General features: G+C 52.9%; 1 protein-coding gene across 2 annotated transcripts in view; it reads right to left on the bottom strand.

Moving 5' to 3' along the window:
* Positions 1–12352, bottom strand: part of LOC142494819 (CD276 antigen homolog) — a 44993-nt gene extending 32641 nt beyond the window's left edge. Inside the window, exons 1-2 of one of the 2 annotated variants that reach the window (XM_075599342.1) lie at positions 12101–12352; positions 11109–11224 (exon numbers count right to left, since the gene is read on the bottom strand). In XM_075599342.1, coding sequence (XP_075455457.1) covers positions 11109–11181 — 73 coding nt within the window. In that variant the 5' untranslated portion in view covers positions 11182–11224; positions 12101–12352. The remainder of the gene's footprint in view (positions 1–11108; positions 11225–12100) is intronic. The other variant, XM_075599344.1, reaches the window with a different exon arrangement.
* Positions 12353–19258: the final 6906 nt, after the last annotated feature.

Below are 19258 nucleotides of genomic sequence, written 5' to 3'. Positions count from 1 at the left end.
TGTGGTGTGGGGGGAAGAGGTGGGGTGGTGTGGGTGGGGGGAAGAGGTGGGGTGGTGTGGGGGGGAAAGAGGTGGGGTGGTGTGGGGGGGGAAGAGGTGGGGTGGTGTGGGAGGGGGAAGAGGTGGGGTGGTGTGGGGGGGGAAGAGGTGGGGTGGTGTGGGGGGGAGAGGTGGGGGTGGGGGGGGGGGGGAAGAGGTGGGTGGTGGGGGGGGAAGAGGTGGGGTGGTGTGGGGGGGGAAGAGGTGGGGTGGTGTGGGGGGGGGAGAGGTGGGATGGTGTGGGGGGGGAAGAGGTGGGGGGAAGAGGTGGGGTGGTGTGGGGGTGGAAAGAGGTGGGGTGGTGTGGGGGGGGGAGAGGTGGGGTGGTGTGGGGGGGGGGAAAGAGGTGGGGTGGTGTGGGGGGGGAAAGAGGTGGGGTGGTGTGGGGGGGGAAGAGGTGTGGTGGTATGGGGGGGGAAAGCGGTGGGGTGGTGTGGGGGGGGGAAAGAGGTGGGGTGGTGTGGGGGGGAAGAGGTGAGGTGGTGTGGGGGGAAGAGGTGGGGTGGTGTAGGCGGGGAAGAGGTGTGGTGGTATGGGGGGAGGAAAGAGGTGGGGTGGTGTGGGGGGGGGAAAGAGGTGGGGTTGTGTGGGGGGGGGAAGGTGGGGGTGGTGTGGGGGGGGAAGTTGGGGTGGTGTGGGGGGGGGAAGAGGTGGGGTGGTGTGAGGGGGAAAGAAGTGGGGTGGTGTGGGGGGGAAAGAAGTGGGGTGGTGTGGGGGGGAAAGAGGTGGAGTGGTGTGAGGGGGGAAGGGGTGGTGGTGGTGTTGAGGGGGAGAAAGAGGTGGGGTGGTGTTGGGGGGAAAGAGGTGGGGTGGAGTTGGGGGGGAAGAGGTGGGGTGGTGTGGGGGGGGGAAGAGGTGGGGTGGTGGTGGGGGGGAAGAGTTGGGGTGGTGTGGGTGGGGGGAAAGAGGTGGGGTGGGTGTGGGGGGGGGGAAGAGGTGGGGTGGTGTGGGGGGGGAAAGAGGTGGGTGGTGTGGGGGGGGGAAGAGGTGGGGGTGGTGGGGGGGGGAAAGAGGTGGGGTGGTGTGGGGGAAGGAAAGAGGTGAGGTGGGGTGGTGTGGGGGGGGAAGAGGTGGGGTGGTGTGGGGGAAGGAAGAGGTGGGATGGTGTGGGGGGGGGAAGAGGTGGGTGGTGTGGGGGGGGAAGTGGTGGGGTTGTGTGGGGGGGAAAGAGGTGGGGTTGTGTGGGCGGGAAGAGGTGGGGTGGGGTGGGGGGGGGGAAGAGGTGGGGTGGTGTGGGGGGGGGAAGAGGTGGGGTGGTGTGGGGGGGGAAGAGGTGGGGTGGTGTTGGGGGAAACAGGTGGGGTGGTGTGGGGGGGAAAGAGGTGGGGTGGTGGGGGGGGTAGAGGTGTGGTGGGTGGGGGGGGGAAAGAGGTGGGGGTGGTGTGGGGGGGGGGGGGAAGAGGTGGGGTGGTGTGGGGGGGGGAAGAGGTGGGGTGGTGTGGGGGGGGGAAAGAGGTGGTGTGGTGTGGGGGGGGGGGGTAGAGGGTGGTGTGGTATGGGGGGGGGAAGAGGTGGGGTGGAAAGAGGTGAGGTGGTGTGGGGGGAAGAGGTGGGGTGGTGTGGGGGGGTGGAAGAGGTGGGTGGTGTGGGGGGTGGAAGAGGTGGGGTGGTGTGGGGGGGGGAAGAGGTGGGGTGGTGTGGGGGGGGGAAAGAGGTGGGGTGGTGTGGGGGGGGGGTGAGGTGAGGTGGTGTGGGGGGGAAGAGGTGGGGTGGTGTGCGGGGGAAGAGGTGGGGTGGTGTGGGGGGGGGGAAGAGGTGGGGTGGTGTGGGGGGGGGAAGAGGTGGGGTGGTGTGGGGGGGGGGGAAGGTGGGGTGGTGTGTGGGGGGGGAAAGGTGGGGTGGTGTGGGGGGGGAAGAGGTGGGGTGGTGTGGGGGGGAAAGAGGTGGGGTGGTGTGGGGGGGAAAGAGGTGGGGTGGTGTGGCGGGGAAAGAGGTGGGGTGGTGTGGGGGGGGAAAGAGGTGGGGTGGTGTTGGGAAGGGAAGAGGTGGGGTGGTGTGGGGGGGGACGAGGTGGGGTGGTGTGGGGGGGGATGAGGTGGGGTGGTGTGGGGGGGGGAAGAGGTGGGGTGGTGTGGGGGGGAAAGAGGTGGGGTTGTGGGGGGGGGGGAAGAGGTGGGGTGGTGTGGGGGGGAAGAGGTGGGGTGGTGTTGGGAAGGGAAGAGGTGGGGTGGTGTGGGGGGGGACGAGGTGGGGTGGTGTGGGGGGGGGAAGAGGTGGGGTGGTGTGGGAGGGGAAGAGGTGGGGTGGTGTGGGGGGGGAAAGAGGTGGGTGGTGTGGGGGGGAAAGAGGTGGGGTGGTGTGGGGGGGGGGAAGAGGTGGGGTGGTGTGGGGGGAAAGAGGTGGGGTGGTGGGGGGGGGGAAGAGGTGGGGTGGGAAGAGGTGGGGTGGTGTGGGGGGGGAAGAGGTGGGGTGGTGTGGGGGGGGGGGAAGTAGTGGGGTGGTTTGGGGGGGAAAGAGGTGGGGTGGTGTGGGGGGGGAAAGAGGTGGGGTGGTGTGGGGGGGGAAGAGGTGGTGTGTGGGGGGAAAGAGGTGGGGTGGTGTGGGGGGGAAAGAGGTGGGGTGGTGTTGGGGGGGGAAGAGGTGAGGTGGTGTGGGACGGGAAGAGGTGAGGTGGTGTGGGGGGGAAGAGGTGGGGTGGTGTGGGGGGGGGAAGAGATGGGGTGGTGTGGGAGGGGAAAGGTGGGGTGGTGCGGGGGGGGGAAAGGTGGGGTGGTGTGGGGGGGGGAAAGGTGAGGTGGTGTGGGGGGGGGGAAGAGGTGGGGTGGTGTGGGGGGGGAAAGAGGTGGGGTGGTGTGGGGGGGGAAAGAGGTGGGGTGGTGTTGGGGGGGGAAGAGGTGAGGTGGTGTGGGAGGGGAAGAGGTGAGGTGGTGTGGGGGGAAAGAGGTGGGGTGGTGTGTGGGGGGGAAGAGATGGGGTGGTGTGGGGGGGGAAAGGTGGGGTGGTGTGGGGGGGGGAAAGGTGGGGTGGTGTGGGGGGGGAAAGGTGGGGTGGTGTGGGGGGGGGGAAGAGATGGGGTGGTGTGGGGGGGGAAAGGTGGGGTGGTGTGGGGGGGGGAAAGGTGGGGTGGTGTGGGGGGGGGAAAGGTGGGGTGGTGTGGGGGGGGGAAAGGTGGGGTGGTGTGGGGGGGGGAAAGGTGGGGTGGTGTGGGGGGGAAAGGTGGGGTGGTGTGGGGGGGAAAGGTGGGGTGGTGTGGGGGGGAAGAGATGGGGTAGTGTGGGGGGTAAAGGTGGGGTGGTGTGGGGGGGGAAAGGTTGGGTGGTGTGGGGGGGAAGAAGTGGGGTGGTGGGAGGAAGAGGTGGGGTGGTGTTGGGGGGGAAAGAGGTGGGGTGGTGTGGGGGGGGAAAGGTGGGGTGGTGTTGGGGGGGGGAGAGGTGAGGTGGTGTGGGGGGGAAGAGGTGGGGTGGTGTGGGGGGGGAAGAGATGGGGTGGTATGGGAGTGGAAAGGTGGGGTGGTGTGGGGGGGGGAAAGGTGGGGTGGTGTGGGGGGGGGAAAGGTGAGGTGGTGTGGGGGGGGGAAGAGGTGGGGTGGTGGGGGGGAAGAGGTGGGGGGGTGTTGGGGGGGAAAGAGGTGGGGTGGTGTGGGGGGGGGAAAGGTGGGGTGGTGTGGGGGGGGAAAGGTGGGGTGTGTGGGGGGGGGGAAAGAGGTGGGGTGGTGTGGGGGGGGAAGAGGTGGGGTGGTGTGGGGGGGGAAAGAGGTGGGGTGGTGTGGGGGGGGAAAGAGGTGGGGTGGTGTTGGAGGGGGTAGAGGTGAGGTGGTGTGGGAGGGGAAGAGGTGAGGTGGTGTGGGGGGGAAGAGGTGGGGTGGTGTGGGGGGGGGAAGAGATGGGGTGGTGTGGGGGGGGAAGAGATGGGGTGGTGTGGGGGGGGGGAAGAGATGGGGTGGTGTGGGGGGGAAAGGTGGGGTGGTGTGGGGGGGGGAAAGGTGGGGTGGTGTGGGGGGGAAAGGTGGGGTGGTGTGGGGGGGGGGAAAGGTGGGGTGGTGTGGGGGGGGGAAAGGTGGGGTGGTGTGGGGGGGAAGAAGTGGGGTGGTGGGAGGAAGAGGTGGGGTGGTGTTGGGGGGGAAAGAGGTGGGGTGGTGTGGGGGGGGAAAGGTGGGGTGGTGTGGGGGGGGGAAAGGTGGGGTGGTGTGGGGGGGGGAAGAGGTGGGGTTGTGTGGGGGGGGAAGAGGTGGGGTGGTGTTGGGGGGGGAAAGAGGTGTGGTGGTGTGGTGGGGGAAGAGGTGGGGTGGTGTGGGGGGGGGAAGAGGTGTGGTGGTGTGGGGGGGGAAGAGGTGGGGTGGGGGGGGGGAAGAGGTGAGGTGGTGTCGGGGGGAAGAGGTGGGGTGGTGTGGGGGGGGAAGAGGTGGGGTGGTGTGGGGGGGGAAGGTGGTGTGGTGTGTGGGGGGAAAGGTGGGGTGGTGTGGGGGGGAAGAGGTGGGGTGGTGTGGGGGGGAAAGAGGTGGGGTGGTGTGGGGGGGAAAGAGGTGGGGTGGTGTGGGGGGGGAAAGAGGTGGGGTGGTGTTAGGGGGGAAGAGGTGGGGTGGTATGAGGGGGAAGAGGTGGTGTGGGGGGGGGAAAGAGGTGGGATGGTGTGGGGGAGGGAAAGAGGTGGGGTGGTGTGGGGGGGGGGAAGAGGTGGGGTGGTGTGGGGGGTGGGAAGAGGTGGGGTGGTGTGGGGGGGAAAGAGGTGGGGTGGTGTGGGGGGTGGAAAGAGGTGGGGTGGTGTGGGGGGGGAAAGAGGTGGGGTGGTGTGGGGGGGATGAGGTGGGGTGGGGGGGAAGAGGTGGGGTGGGGTGGGGGGGAAGGGGTGGGGGGGGGGAAAGAGGTGGTGTGGGGGGGGGAAGAGGTGGGGTGGTGTGGGGGGGATAGAGGTGGGGTGGGGTGGAGGGGGGGATAGAGGTGGGGTGGAGTGGAGGGGGGGGAAGAGGTGGGGTGGTGTGGGGGTGACAAGGTGGGTGGGGTGGGGAAGAGGTAGGGTGGGGGGTGGGGAAGAGGTGGGGTGGGGGTGGGGGAAGAGGTGGGGTGGGGGTGGGGGAAGAGGCGGGGGGGAAGAGGTGGGGTGGAGGGGGGTAAGAGGTGGTGTGTGGGGGGGAAGAGTTGGTGTGGTGTGGGGGGGGGAAGAGTTGGTGTGGTGTGTGGGGGAGAAAGGTGGTGTGGTGTGGGGGGGGAAGAGGTGGTGTGGTGTGGGGGGGAAAGAGGTGGGGTGGTGTTGGGAAGGGAAGAGGTGGGGTGGTGTGGGGGGGGACGAGGTGGGGTGGTGTGGGGGGGGGAAGAGGTGGGGTGGTGTGGGAGGGGAAGAGGTGGGGTGGTGTGGGGGGGGAAAGAGGTGGGGTGGTGTGGGGGGGGAAAGAGGTGGGGTGGTGTGGGGGGGGGGAAGAGGTGGGGTGGTGTGGGGGGAAAGAGGTGGGGTGGTGGGGGGGGGGGAAGAGGTGGGGTGGGAAGAGGTGGGGTGGTGTGGGGGGGGAAGAGGTGGGGTGGTGTGGGGGGGGGGGGAGTAGTGGGGTGGTTTGGGGGGGAAAGAGGTGGGGTGGTGTGGGGGGGGAAAGAGGTGGGGTGGTGTGGGGGGGGAAAGAGGTGGGGTGGTGTGGGGGGGGAAGAGGTGGTGTGTGGGGGGAAAGAGGTGGGGTGGTGTGGGGGGGAAAGAGGTGGGGTGGTGTTGGGGGGGGAAGAGGTGAGGTGGTGTGGGACGGGAAGAGGTGAGGTGGTGTGGGGGGGAAGAGGTGGGGTGGTGTGGGGGGGGGAAGAGATGGGGTGGTGTGGGAGGGGAAAGGTGGGGTGGTGCGGGGGGGGGGAAAGGTGGGGTGGTGTGGGGGGGGGAAAGGTGAGGTGGTGTGGGGGGGGGGAAGAGGTGGGGTGGTGTGGGGGGGGAAAGAGGTGGGGTGGTGTGGGGGGGGAAAGAGGTGGGGTGGTGTTGGGGGGGGAAGAGGTGAGGTGGTGTGGGAGGGGAAGAGGTGAGGTGGTGTGGGGGGAAAGAGGTGGGGTGGTGTGGGGGGGGGAAGAGATGGGGTGGTGTGGGGGGGGAAAGGTGGGGTGGTGTGGGGGGGGGGAAAGGTGGGGTGGTGTGGGGGGGGAAAGGTGGGGTGGTGTGGGGGGGGGGAAGAGATGGGGTGGTGTGGGGGGGGAAAGGTGGGGTGGTGTGGGGGGGGGAAAGGTGGGGTGGTGTGGGGGGGGGAAAGGTGGGGTGGGGGGGGGAAAGGTGGGGTGGGGTGGGGGGGGGAAAGGTGGGGTGGTGTGGGGGGGGAAAGGTGGGGTGGTGTGGGGGGGAAAGGTGGGGTGGTGTGGGGGGGAAGAGATGGGGTAGTGTGGGGGGGTAAAGGTGGGGTGGTGTGGGGGGGGGAAAGGTTGGGTGGTGTGGGGGGGAAGAAGTGGGGTGGTGGGAGGAAGAGGTGGGGTGGTGTTGGGGGGGAAAGAGGTGGGGTGGTGTGGGGGGGGGAAAGGTGGGGTGGTGTTGGGGGGGGAAGAGGTGAGGTGGTGTGGGGGGGAAGAGGTGGGGTGGTGTGGGGGGGGGAAGAGATGGGGTGGTATGGGAGTGGAAAGGTGGGGTGGTGTGGGGGGGGGAAAGGTGGGGTGGTGTGGGGGGGGGAAAGGTGAGGTGGTGTGGGGGGGGGAAGAGGTGGGGTGGTGGGGGGAAGAGGTGGGGGGGTGTTGGGGGGGAAAGAGGTGGGGTGGTGTGGGGGGGGGAAAGGTGGGGTGGTGTGGGGGGGGGGAAAGGTGGGGTGTGTGGGGGGGGGGAAAGAGGTGGGGTGGTGTGGGGGGGGAAGAGGTGGGGTGGTGTGGGGGGGGGAAAGAGGTGGGGTGGTGTGGGGGGGGAAAGAGGTGGGGTGGTGTTGGAGGGGGTAGAGGTGAGGTGGTGTGGGAGGGGAAGAGGTGAGGTGGTGTGGGGGGGAAGAGGTGGGGTGGTGTGGGGGGGGGAAGAGATGGGGTGGTGTGGGGGGGGAAGAGATGGGGTGGTGTGGGGGGGGGGGAGAGATGGGGTGGTGTGGGGGGGAAAGGTGGGGTGGTGTGGGGGGGGGAAAGGTGGGGTGGTGTGGGGGGGGAAAGGTGGGGTGGTGTGGGGGGGGGGAAAGGTGGGGTGGTGTGGGGGGGGGAAAGGTGGGGTGGTGTGGGGGGGAAGAAGTGGGGTGGTGGGAGGAAGAGGTGGGGTGGTGTTGGGGGGGAAAGAGGTGGGGTGGTGTGGGGGGGGAAAGGTGGGGTGGTGTGGGGGGGGGAAAGGTGGGGTGGTGTGGGGGGGGGAAGAGGTGGGGTTGTGTGGGGGGGGAAGAGGTGGGGTGGTGTTGGGGGGGGGAAAGAGGTGTGGTGGTGTGGTGGGGGAAGAGGTGGGGTGGTGTGGGGGGGGGGAAGAGGTGTGGTGGTGTGGGGGGGAAGAGGTGGGGTGGGGGGGGGGGGAAGAGGTGAGGTGGTGTCGGGGGGAAGAGGTGGGGTGGTGTGGGGGGGGAAGAGGTGGGGTGGTGTGGGGGGGGGAAGGTGGTGTGGTGTGTGGGGGGAAAGGTGGGGTGGTGTGGGGGGGAAGAGGTGGGGTGGTGTGGGGGGGAAAGAGGTGGGGTGGTGTGGGGGGGAAAGAGGTGGGGTGGTGTGGGGGGGGAAAGAGGTGGGGTGGTGTTAGGGGGGAAGAGGTGGGGTGGTATGGGGGGGAAGAGGTGGTGTGGGGGGGGAAAGAGGTGGGATGGTGTGGGGGAGGGAAAGAGGTGGGGTGGTGTGGGGGGGGGGAAGAGGTGGGGTGGTGTGGGGGGTGGGAAGAGGTGGGGTGGTGTGGGGGGGAAAGAGGTGGGGTGGTGTGGGGGGTGGAAAGAGGTGGGGTGGTGTGGGGGGGGAAAGAGGTGGGGTGGTGTGGGGGGGATGAGGTGGGGTGGGGGGGAAGAGGTGGGGTGGGGTGGGGAAGAGGTGGGGTGGTGGGGGGAAGAGGTGGGGTGGAGGGGGGGAAAGAGTTGGGGTGGGGTGGAGGGTGGGAAAGAGGTGGGGTGGTGTGGGGGGGATAGAGGTGGGGTGGGGTGGAGGGGGGGATAGAGGTGGGGTGGAGTGGAGGGGGGGGAAGAGGTGGGGTGGTGTGGGGGTGACAAGGTGGGTGGGGTGGGGAAGAGGTAGGGTGGGGGGTGGGGAAGAGGTGGGGTGGGGGTGGGGGAAGAGGTGGGGTGGGGGTGGGGGAAGAGGCGGGGGGGAAGAGGTGGGGTGGAGGGGGGTAAGAGGTGGTGTGTGGGGGGGAAGAGTTGGTGTGGTGTGGGAGGGGGAAGAGTTGGTGTGGTGTGTGGGGGAGAAAGGTGGTGTGGTGTGGGGGGGGGAAGAGGTGGTGTGGTGTGGGGGGGGGAAGAGGTGGTGTGGTGGGGGGGGAAGAGGTGGTGTGGGGGGGAAGAGGTGGTGGGGGGGGAAGAGATGTGTGGGGGGGAATAGGTGGTATGGTGTGGGGGTGGAGAGGGGGGGAAAGAGAGGGAGGGCGGGGAAGAGGAGAGGGGAGGGAAAAAGGGGGGAAGAGGGGAGAAGAGGGGGGGAAGAGGGGGAGGGAAGGTGAGGGAGGGGGGAGGGGTTGCGAGGGAAGGTCAGGGAGGGGGGAGGGGGTAGGAGGGAGGGGGAGGGAGGGGGAGGGGGATCCCTCCAGGATCAGCTTGCACTACAGCTGACCCATTTTACTTGTTACTTGGTGCTCTAAGGACAGAGATATCAGTATACCTCATCTGACCCCTAAGGTTACTTTAGGACATTTCCATAATGTGATACAAACCCCTAGATTCCAGAGGGGTGGTGTCTATGCTGTGGAGACATAGCTGGTACAATTTCTTCACAATCTGTCCTCAAACTACACTGTACACACCTATACCCTTGGTGTTAAATACTTATGTACAGTCAGATAAAGGCAAAGCAATAAAGCATATTATTCCTGCCTGGTAACACCGCTGCATACTCCACCAGTGGAGGGTTATGGGAGGTCATATCATACACCTTTAAGATATCTCAGCATTAGGAGTATACCTGAAAACACCAGTGCATTTATTCTATCTGTGCAAGGTTATATGAGGTCATATCAGCTATATACTGGTGTGAAAATCCTATACCTCTACCTTATATGGAGGTTTCAGAATAACCACGATCTATCAAATACTAATACTGCCTGAATTGTGGTATACTTATTATACTATAAACTAGATATCACACTTACCATGCCAGTAGCTGTAAATATAATCATCGGATCTACACTGCTGTAATTCATCAATACGACTGCGGATTGATTTACAATATATCGTATCTTGCAATTTAGCTAAGAGAACTCCCTGGACGTCCTATTGGTTGACAGATCCTTAACAGGGACTGCCATTTGAGAGTTATCAAGCAATAGTCTATTGATACACCCTGATATACCGGATCCTGAGCCAAACGGCTATCAGTCTCAAGATCCAACCTACCTTCAGTTCATCTTTTAATACCCATTATTTTAATATTTGTTACATAATAAAGATATATTTTTAATTACTACATAAACCACCAGAGGGTGAGCCTGAGTGCTATATTTGGGTCACTTTTCTCCTCACATTATTTATATGAAGTAAATTCAGATTTACTTTCCATATATTTGCATGATTTACATTTTGAACAGGTAAAACTTCCCTTAGGTAAATTATTAGAATTTTTTTGTGTAGAAAACAAACTGGAAGAGACATGATTTGCAATGGTTTTAGCCTTTTTAAAGAACAATTTGGGTCCCTCTATATAAATTGGATACAGAATTGGATCTGCAGCTTACACTGCCCAGTGTTTTTTCACAATACTTTTTATTTGATCAACTTGTCTATTATATTGTGTGATAAACATTGGGGACTGAAGAGCATGATCCTGTCCCCTTTTATTCTTTCTCAATAAAGCAGATCTGTCCATTTCCCTGACTTCAACAAAAGTTTTACTAAAGTCATGCCGTGAATAACCTCTGGCCTCAAAACGTTCCAAAAGGTCCTTAGACTGAATCAGAAAATCTTCATCATTAGTACATACCCTTTTGAGTCTTATAAGTTGAACCTTAGGTATTCCCCTAAGGAGAGACTTGGGATGGCAGCTGTCTGCCCGCAAAAAAAGTGTTGCGTGAATTAATTTTACGATAAACATTAGCAGTGATATTCTTGTGCATGTCAATAAATAAAAATAAATCTAAATATTGAATATGGTGAAAATCATAATTTTTGGTGAAGTGTAAATTTAAATCATTATTATAAAGATATTCAGTGTTCAGTATAAAGAAAGTGTGTGCTCATCCCCATTCCATATAAAGATGAGATCATCAATATATCGCCTGTAGAACGTGATAAAGTGCCTGTTGGGATTTCTATCTCCAAACACGTGGACCGACTCCCACCAACCTAAAATCAGGTTGGCGTCGGAGAGGGCGAAACTTGTGCCCATAGCGGTACCACGTGTTTGGAGATAGAAAACCCCATCAAACATAAAATAATTGTGCGTTAACAAAAAGTGTATAGCATTCAAAATAAATGTGCTCTGTGCTGGTGAAAAATTAGAGTGCTGTAAATAAAATCTGACAGCTGCCATCCCATGTTCATGTTTTATCACCGGGAACAATGATGTAACATCAAGGGTTAGCCAAATTACATTATTTTCCCACTTAATGGACCCGAGTTGGGCCAGAAGATCTCCACTATCCTTAATATGGGACGAAATGACTGGACCATGATCTGCAAGAAATGATCGATATATCTCGATACTCCATATCCCAAAGATCCAATACTAGAGACCATTGGCCTCCCAGGAGGGGAGACCAACGGCTTATGGATCTTTGGGAGATGGTGAAAAATCGGGATAGTCGGATAAGGGCGAAACAAAAACTCCAATTCCTTGGCATCTAAGATACCCAATACAGAACCCTCATCAAGGAGAGTTCTTAATTCTTTTAGAAAGGTGACATAAGAGGACTCATCATTGAGTTGGCGAAGTGCCTCAGTTTTATAATCTATTTTATTTAACACCACGATTGCCCCCCTTTGTCTGCCCCTCTAATAACCAGGGAATTGTTGGCCTTAAAAGTATTCAGTGCTAATCTTTCAGCTTGGGTTAAATTATCCAACTTGTGCTGTAAAGGGGATATAGAGAAAGTATAACCTTTTGACAAAACGGACAAGTCCCGTTCAATTAATTGCTTGAAGGTAGTGAAACAGTTACCCTCCATATGCATTGGTTAGACACCGATGTACTTCTGAAGCCAGAAGCTTGTCTGCCTATAAAGGAAGAGGGAACATCAGTCATATCAGTATTTTCAATAATTAGATCTTTTAAATCCTGTAAACAACAATGTTCTTTGAAACTGAATTGTTCTACATCAGAAATATTAGAGGAAACCACATTCACATCTTCAAAAAACTCAGGCTGACTGATGTTATCTTTTTGACCATAGAATCTCTTAAGTGTTAGTTTACGTGTGTACTTGTGTAAATCTATTATTGTATCAAAAAGTTTACAGTCAGAACATGGAGCAAATTTAAGCCCTTTATCTAACACTGACAATTCAGCCTGGTTGAGAATAGTGTCAGAGAGATTAATTATCCCAGTGTGTTCAATTAAAAGTTATTTTTCCTCTTCTGTGGAGTTTTTACATTTTCTTTTTTGGCTTCTCCTTGTGGGTCTGTAGTAACCCTGTTTTTTGATCCAAAGAAGGTTCTGGTTTCGTGCTCAGTATCTCTCTGACTATTCTGATTTGAAGAAGCTAATATAACTTAATAACTTAATATAACTTACTACTGCTGCTGTTCGTTTTGGAGCACTATACAGCATTGGCTCTATCTGACATTTTTTAGAGAAGACATTGTGGTATTTCACTTTGTCCAAGCTGAGGAGTGTTAAAGTTATCAGTGTTATCAGTGATGTAACTGATAAAGAATGCAGACGTATACAGTATGTAAGATCAGCCTGAAGAAGTGAGCTATAATATATATGTATGTTGGGCAGAATGGTGCAGAAGAGATGTAGACCAACCAAACGGTCTGAACAGTCTATACAAATAGTAACAATAAACCAAGCCAGGCATATATACGGATCTTCACCTTACATGTCCTCCTGAATGTAATTGTCTTATTAGGGAATAGTCAAAAGCTTACGTGCTGATGGGTCTGCGGACTTCTGTGGTACAAAGGAGCGTGTTCTCTCTCCTCAAACTCTCTACAAGTTAGTGGCTGTGTTCTCATAGATATTCCCTACTCCTCCCAGTGATTGAGCCTTTGGGTAACTAGCAATACTTGTCAGGTATTTAAAGCATTACTTCTGACATTTGGGGCTGGGCTACAATAAATTAAATTAAAGCACAAATTCCAACCCCAAAAGTTTTGGGCGTCAAGTTTCTGCAAGCAAAAACACAAACATTTTTAAGAAGCAAAAAGAGTGAACGTACTTAAACTCGGGGGCTATTTTATATCCGCCAAAGCAGCCGAGCGAGTTGTTCTAGGTGGAAATTCCCCATTAACTTCAATGGGCAATTTAATATGAAACCGGCACGATCATCCGCTTAGGGAAACATAGGATGAGTCCATTAATTGTGTCTGCATAGAGACCGTGTCTTCTCAGCCACTCTCTGTCATGAAGGACTAATACCAGGGAACAATATCGCCAGACAGAAACACAAGAGTTTAATAAATTAATTTATTGGAAAACATTAATCCACATCAATACAGATACACAGACAACATACCTAACTGGGGAATACTGGGGTAACCTATAGTCCTAGGCGCAGGGACCTCCGTAGAGAGATTTTCCCTGATCGTCCCCCTGCTATGTCCTCTGAACTGGACTCCAGGCCTGGCAACAGCACAGGAGAGGACACTGCAGCTTTCTTTAGTTACAGCAAACTTCTGCAACACTTTTGGCTCTGAACTGAGCTGAATTTAACTGAACTGCTATGGGTCTCCCTCCGCACCTGTTCATATCCTTAACCACCATGTTGCAACAACCAGGGTCAGGTGCTGCCTACGCAGTATCAAAAGCCTGTGCAAAATCTAGGAATACTGCACCAGTGAGTTGTCCCCGTTCCATTCCACACTGGATTTCATTGCAAACTTTTAGCAGGGTAGTTACGGTGGAGTGTTTGGGGCGAAAGCCTGATTGGAATTGGCTAGGGAAGTTTGTCTTGGTATAGTAATCGCTTAATTGGGAGTGGACACATTTTTTCCAATTACTTTGGATAGAATTGGGAGAAGTGAGATTGCAGAGTATGGTCCCAAAAGGGATCAAGAAGAGACCCTCCAAATACATGCACTCTATGATAAAGTCTTGATAAGGTAAGTATAAGAAATGAATTGGCTCCTATGGAGATATAGGGTCTTCGTTAAAAACAAAAATAATAAAATGTTATGACATCAAAAGAACGTGACTGTGTGAATTAATTATAAAAAGAACAAACAATGTTTAAAATCCCCGTATAGGAGAGTAATATTGCGTATTTTCAGCGCCCAAGATTTATATGGGCAATTTGTTATTAAATGCAACCATAGGGGAAATACAATATTACTACGACATCAGCAAAGTACTATTAATTCCCAGAAGGAACCACACTGTGTTTGTATTATGTATGCTGCCTCCTGTATTGTAGGATTACTACCAGATATATTACACACCAAAATGAACATGTAAAAGAGCCTATATATCCCTTATTTCCAGGCTAGTATACAACAGAGTTTTTTTTACACTTTAAATAGTAGTATCCATATATAACCAGTGTTGCTTGGAAGGGTATAAAGGAGCGAAATGTAAGTAAGAGTGTGAACCCTTATCCCTGCTTCGATATATAATCCCTGTTACAAATACAAAAAATGTCCCCGGCGCAAAGTGTGGTGATGATAATTACAGTACCATATCGAAAGACAGTCCTGTTTGAAAAGTCAGTCCTGGTAGTAGAATGATTCATCAACAATGTGAGGTAGATTTTCCTCTAGGCGTGTTCCCTTATATTGTCTGCAATGACAGATAAAGAAAACACACCATTGCACAGTATACAGACTCAATTGCCCCAACCTGAAGAGGAAAATCCCTACTTACAGGATATTTTCTTGTTCATTCGGGGGAGAGAATCTGTTCTTTGGCTCTCTTCCTCCACCTTGATCTCCACGGGCCCCTCGTGGTTCCTAAGGTGGCTCTCTTCAACTCGGTCTGCGTCGTCCCAGTAGCAGCATACACCGCAACAACCGTGGTTGGAGAAAATTGAAAGACAGGCTAGTGTCCGCTCAAGAATGCCGTCCGCAGCCTATGTCCACTCGATGGTGTGTTGTTCACGACGTCGCGCGCCAACCGATGACGTCAGCGGCGCAGCGCCCGAAGTTCTCCCCACACCACGAGATGCAACGCAGGTGACAGCTTACAACGTGCACTGTACTAGGCTCCTCCTCTCTACGCGTTTCGTGACGCTACGTCACTTCCTCAGGAGACGTCGTGAACAACACACCATCGAGTGGACATAGGCTGCGGACGGCATTCTTGAGCGGCATGTTTGCCCTCGCAAAATGTGAGTGTAACATCGCTGCTTTTTAACATTGTTAAATAAAATTTGCGGAGTACACTAGGCTGTCTTTCAATTTTCTCCAACCACGGTTGTTGCGGTGTATGCTGCTACTGGGACGACGCAGACCGAGTTGAAGAGAGCCACCTTAGGAACCACGAGGGGCCCGTGGAGATCAAGGTGGAGGAAGAGAGCTAAAGAACAGATTCTCTCCCCCGAATGAACAAGAAAATATCCTGTAAGTAGGGATTTTCCACCTCAGGTTGGGACAATTGAGTCTATATACTGCGCAATGGTGTGTTTTCTTTATCTGTCATTGCAGACAACATAAGGGAACACGCCTAGAGGAAAATCTACCTCACATTGTTGATGAATCATTCTACTACCAGGACTGACTTTTCAAACAGGACTGTCTTTCGATATGGTACTGTAATTATCATCACCACACTTTGCGCCGGGGACATTTTTTGTATTTGTATTTGTATGGTATTGGATTTGAACAATCCATTGTTTATTGCCCCCTTGGCTGCATATGTAATCACATTGTAATCACACAATTGTTGTTATCACACCAATTAGTCTATCACTTGGATCAAGCGCTGGTAGAGAGTTTTTTTTTTGTTAGTTTCATATAATCACTGTTGTTTAACCTCCCATTTTCCTTAAGCTCCTGTTGATAAATTGCATAAAGTACATAAAGTACATGTGTATTGGCTTGCTAAAGGAGGAGGTAATACATAGGGAAACAGGGTATATCTCGTATATATGTATCCAAACACTCTGCCACGGAAGGTCAAGAGTGAGGGAGGCGCAAATACAACCCGTATTCTGGTAGCTGTGTCGAACTCCGATGACGTCACGGATCGTGACGCTCTACTTCATGACGCGCGTTTCGCGAGACAACTCGCTTCTTCAGATGGGGAGGAGTGTAAAGCTAGGGCCCTATACAGTGTAATTTATACTCTCAAAGGGATGTGACTTGTGTCTTTTGCGCCTATTGGAGTGACGAATGCACGAGCCAATCCACTGTCTAGAATCGCGGACCAAAGAAGTGTAAACAAACGGCTGCATCTTATGTTATTCAAGATCAGGGTTATCTGAGTGCTCACTACTGTAAGTACAATTATAAGATGGGGTCCGTAAAGGACAGTAAAGCACATTATAGCATAGTCATATGATATATGTAGGAATGTATTCTAACTTTATGGTCTGCCCCTAAAGGACAATGCAGACCGTCTGTAATATAGAATACAATAATTACTACATAAGCAAAAAAGAACATATGTTGGCTTATATTAAGTGTGTTAACTTGTTGATAGTACAATTTAATAGCAACTCAGTATGGTAAGTATATTTATTAATTAGAGTCCCAGGAGGGGCGATGGAACCAATTCTACCGATTCATGTGAAAGTGTAGGAGTGTAATCTATCTCTAAATGGTCTGCCCCTAAGGGACAATGCAGACCTGCTAATATTAAAATATATTAACTACTAAACAAATAGGTTTACTGTGAATACTAATCTTATTTTCAGTGAATGTGTAAAAGTGTGGTTTTAAAGAAATGAATGATCTCTATTTAAATGGACAATGCAGGTCCGTGTAAATAAGACAAAAAAAAAAAAAAGAAGCTAAATAGAACTTATGTGATGACAATTATCTGTGATTATCAGGACGAGTAAATGTAACCCTCGTTCAATCCCTGAGGGCTTAGGGTCTGTAGCTGAAATATCCAGCGACACTCCCTCTGTAACAATTGTTTGTTCCAATTGCCCTTTCTGGGGCCTGAGGTGACATGCTCAATGCCAGCAAAGTTAAGTACGTAACAATTACCATTGTATTGTATTGTATGTCTTTATTCATATAGCGCCAAAAGTGTACTCAGCGCTTCACAAAGAATACAGTACAGGGAATTAAAATGATACAATAAGTGCAGCAAAATCAGACAATAGGAAAGGAAATCCCTGCCCCGAAGAGCTTACAATGTAAGAGGTATGGTGGGAGACTTACAGAGACAGTAGGTGAGGGAATAAGTGCTGTATGGCAGTGCTTGGCCACAGTGGGTGATAGGAGTGGCTGAGTATGGGACAGTAACCATGAGTGCAGGCTGTTGGGATGCTTAACTTGTGGGGTGAGTTTTAAGGTTAGTCAGTATTAAATCAGAAGGTTAACACCATTTACAGGGGAAGAGATGGCAGGCTGCATGGGTGATATCAGGTGTGTGGCTTGGTTCAGGCTTACAGTAGGGTAAGCAGCAGCAGGAAGGAGTAGATAGAGGTTGTGAATAGAGGATTTGTGTGGGTGCTTTTTATTGAGGAGTAAAGAAGTTGTTGGGAGAGATGTGTATAAATAATGGTGCAGTGGGGAGTGAGGAAATTGGAGAAGTTCACAAAGTAGTGAGGAAACAGAAAGCAAAAAAAGCATTGTGGCATTGTACGACATGTACGGTTACTGGGGTATCTCTCATGTTCCTTATATCCCCCAGGTGTTCCAAAATACGTTTTTTCAATTGTCTATTTGTTTTGCCTACGTATGCTTTGCCACAAATACATGTTATTAAGTAGACTACACATATTGTTTCACAGGTAATGAAACTTTTAATCTTGTGTGTAACTGTCTTTGATACATTTGTAAATGTCTTTGTTACTTTCATGGCTTTGCATGCCTTACAGGGTGAGCACGGGTACGATCCCATAGGTTTATCCCCCAACCAAGTTCTGGTTGACTGCGTTTGAAAATGACTTTGAGTCAGGCTATCTCCAATATTTCTTGCTCTTCTGTACCCAGTCACAGGGTAATCTGTAAGAACGTTTTTCAGATCATTATCTTCCATTAAGATACTCCAGTGTTTCTGGAGTATCCTTTTAATTTGATTAGATTGTTTTGAATAGGTAGTTATGAATCTGATTTTTGTATCTGACTTTCCTTGTGATTTTGGTGCTAAAAGTTTTGGTCTCTTAGATACTAAGGCTTTGTGGTAAGCTTTGTGTGTCAAGGTTTCACTATATCCCCGTTCATGAAATCTAGCTTTCATATCAAGTGCTTGAAGTTTGAATTCACTCAGTATCGAACAATTGCGGCGTTGCCGGAGGAATTGGCCTATCGGAATATTGTTTATTACATGTTTCGGTTGGTTACTTCGAGCTTCCAATAAATTATTGGTTGCAGTTGGTTTTCTGTAAATGCTCGTTTTTAGGTCACCATTTTGATCTTTTAAGATCACGATGTCCAGAAACTCTATTTTCTCTTTTCTTACTTGGTAAGTGAGTTTTAGGTTGTTTTCATTTATATTCAACATGTTGATGAACTCATGCAACAATGTTTCCGGGCCATTCCAAAAGAAAAGTATGTCATCTATATACCTCAGCCACATTTCAATATACATAGTGTATCTATCGTTTTCTGCCATGAAGACCACCGCCTCCTCCCACCAGCCAAGATATAAATTGGCGTAGGTGGGGGCACAGGTGGTCCCCATGGCAGTACCCTGTATTTGTAGGTATATTGATCTGTCAAACAAAAAGAAATTGTGGCTGAGGGTATAGTCTAGCATCTTGGTGACGAAAACATTGTGAGGTATGGCACGTTCGTCTTTTGCTCTCAGGAAATGATTAACTGCTTTTAATCCCATAACATGTGGTATACTAGAGTATAAACTCTCCATGTCTAAACCAACCATTAGAGTGTCCTGATCCAAAGATATACCTTCCAATTTCAAAAGTACATCCTTAGTGTCCCGCACATAAGATGGCAGGGCACTAACAAAAGGTCGGAGGAAACAGTCCAAATAGACACTTATGTTAAATGTTAGGTTCCCGATACCAGATACTGTGGGTCTACAGGGCGGTGGTATTTTGACTTTATGGATTTTAGGTAGTTGGTAGAAGGTGGCTATTTGTGGTGTGGGAGTTAGAATGTAATCAAATTCCTTCTGTGTGATGAGCTTATCATCAAGACCCTGTTTTAAAGCAATCTGAAGTTCCTTCATGTAAGTGTTTGTTGGATCTGCTGGTAATGTCTTGTAGCATTTTCTATCTGCAAGAATACATTTGCATTCTAGGACATAGTCCTCTTGGTTCATTACCACCACATTACATCCTTTGTCGGATTGTTTTATTGTGATGTTCTTATCTTCTCCAAGTCTTTTAGTGCCAGTTTTTCATGATGAGTAAGATTTTCATAGTTTCTTTTGCCCGTGTGGGTTGATAGATTTAAGATATCTTGGGTGACCATTTTCACAAAGACATCCACATTATTGCATGTGTTGGGTGGTGGCATAAAGGAGGACCTATTCTTTAAATCTGTAAATGGTCCCTCTCCTGGATTTCGTGTGTCGTCCTCCAGGAGGCTATTTAATATCCCAACCATTGCCTCATCTCTAGAGTCAAAACCTTCATATGGTGTGTCTCTATTTTTTAGTTGTATGCGTCTATTGAAAAATGTATGTAGATTTAATTTTCTGGAAAACAGATTCAAGTTTAATAGTTTCAAATGTATCCATCTGATTGGTCGGACAAAAAGATAGACCCTTGGATAATACTTTATAATGATCTGTATTGAGTAAATTACCAGCAGATCCAACAAACACTTACATGAAGGAACTTCAGATTGCTTTAAAACAGGGTCTTGATGATAAACTCATCTCACAGAAGGAATTTGATTACATGCTAATCCCCACACCACAAATAGCCACCTTCTACCAACTACCTAAAATCCATGAAGGCAAAATACCACCGCCCGGTAGACCCATAGTATCTGGTATCGGGAACCTAA

The sequence above is a fragment of the Ascaphus truei genome, chromosome 5 (genome assembly GCF_040206685.1).
Source record: "Ascaphus truei isolate aAscTru1 chromosome 5, aAscTru1.hap1, whole genome shotgun sequence".
NCBI classification, from domain to species: Eukaryota; Metazoa; Chordata; class Amphibia; order Anura; family Ascaphidae; genus Ascaphus; species Ascaphus truei.
Note: the sequence above shows the minus strand (reverse complement) of the source record. Positions and strands in the feature narration are given on the sequence as shown.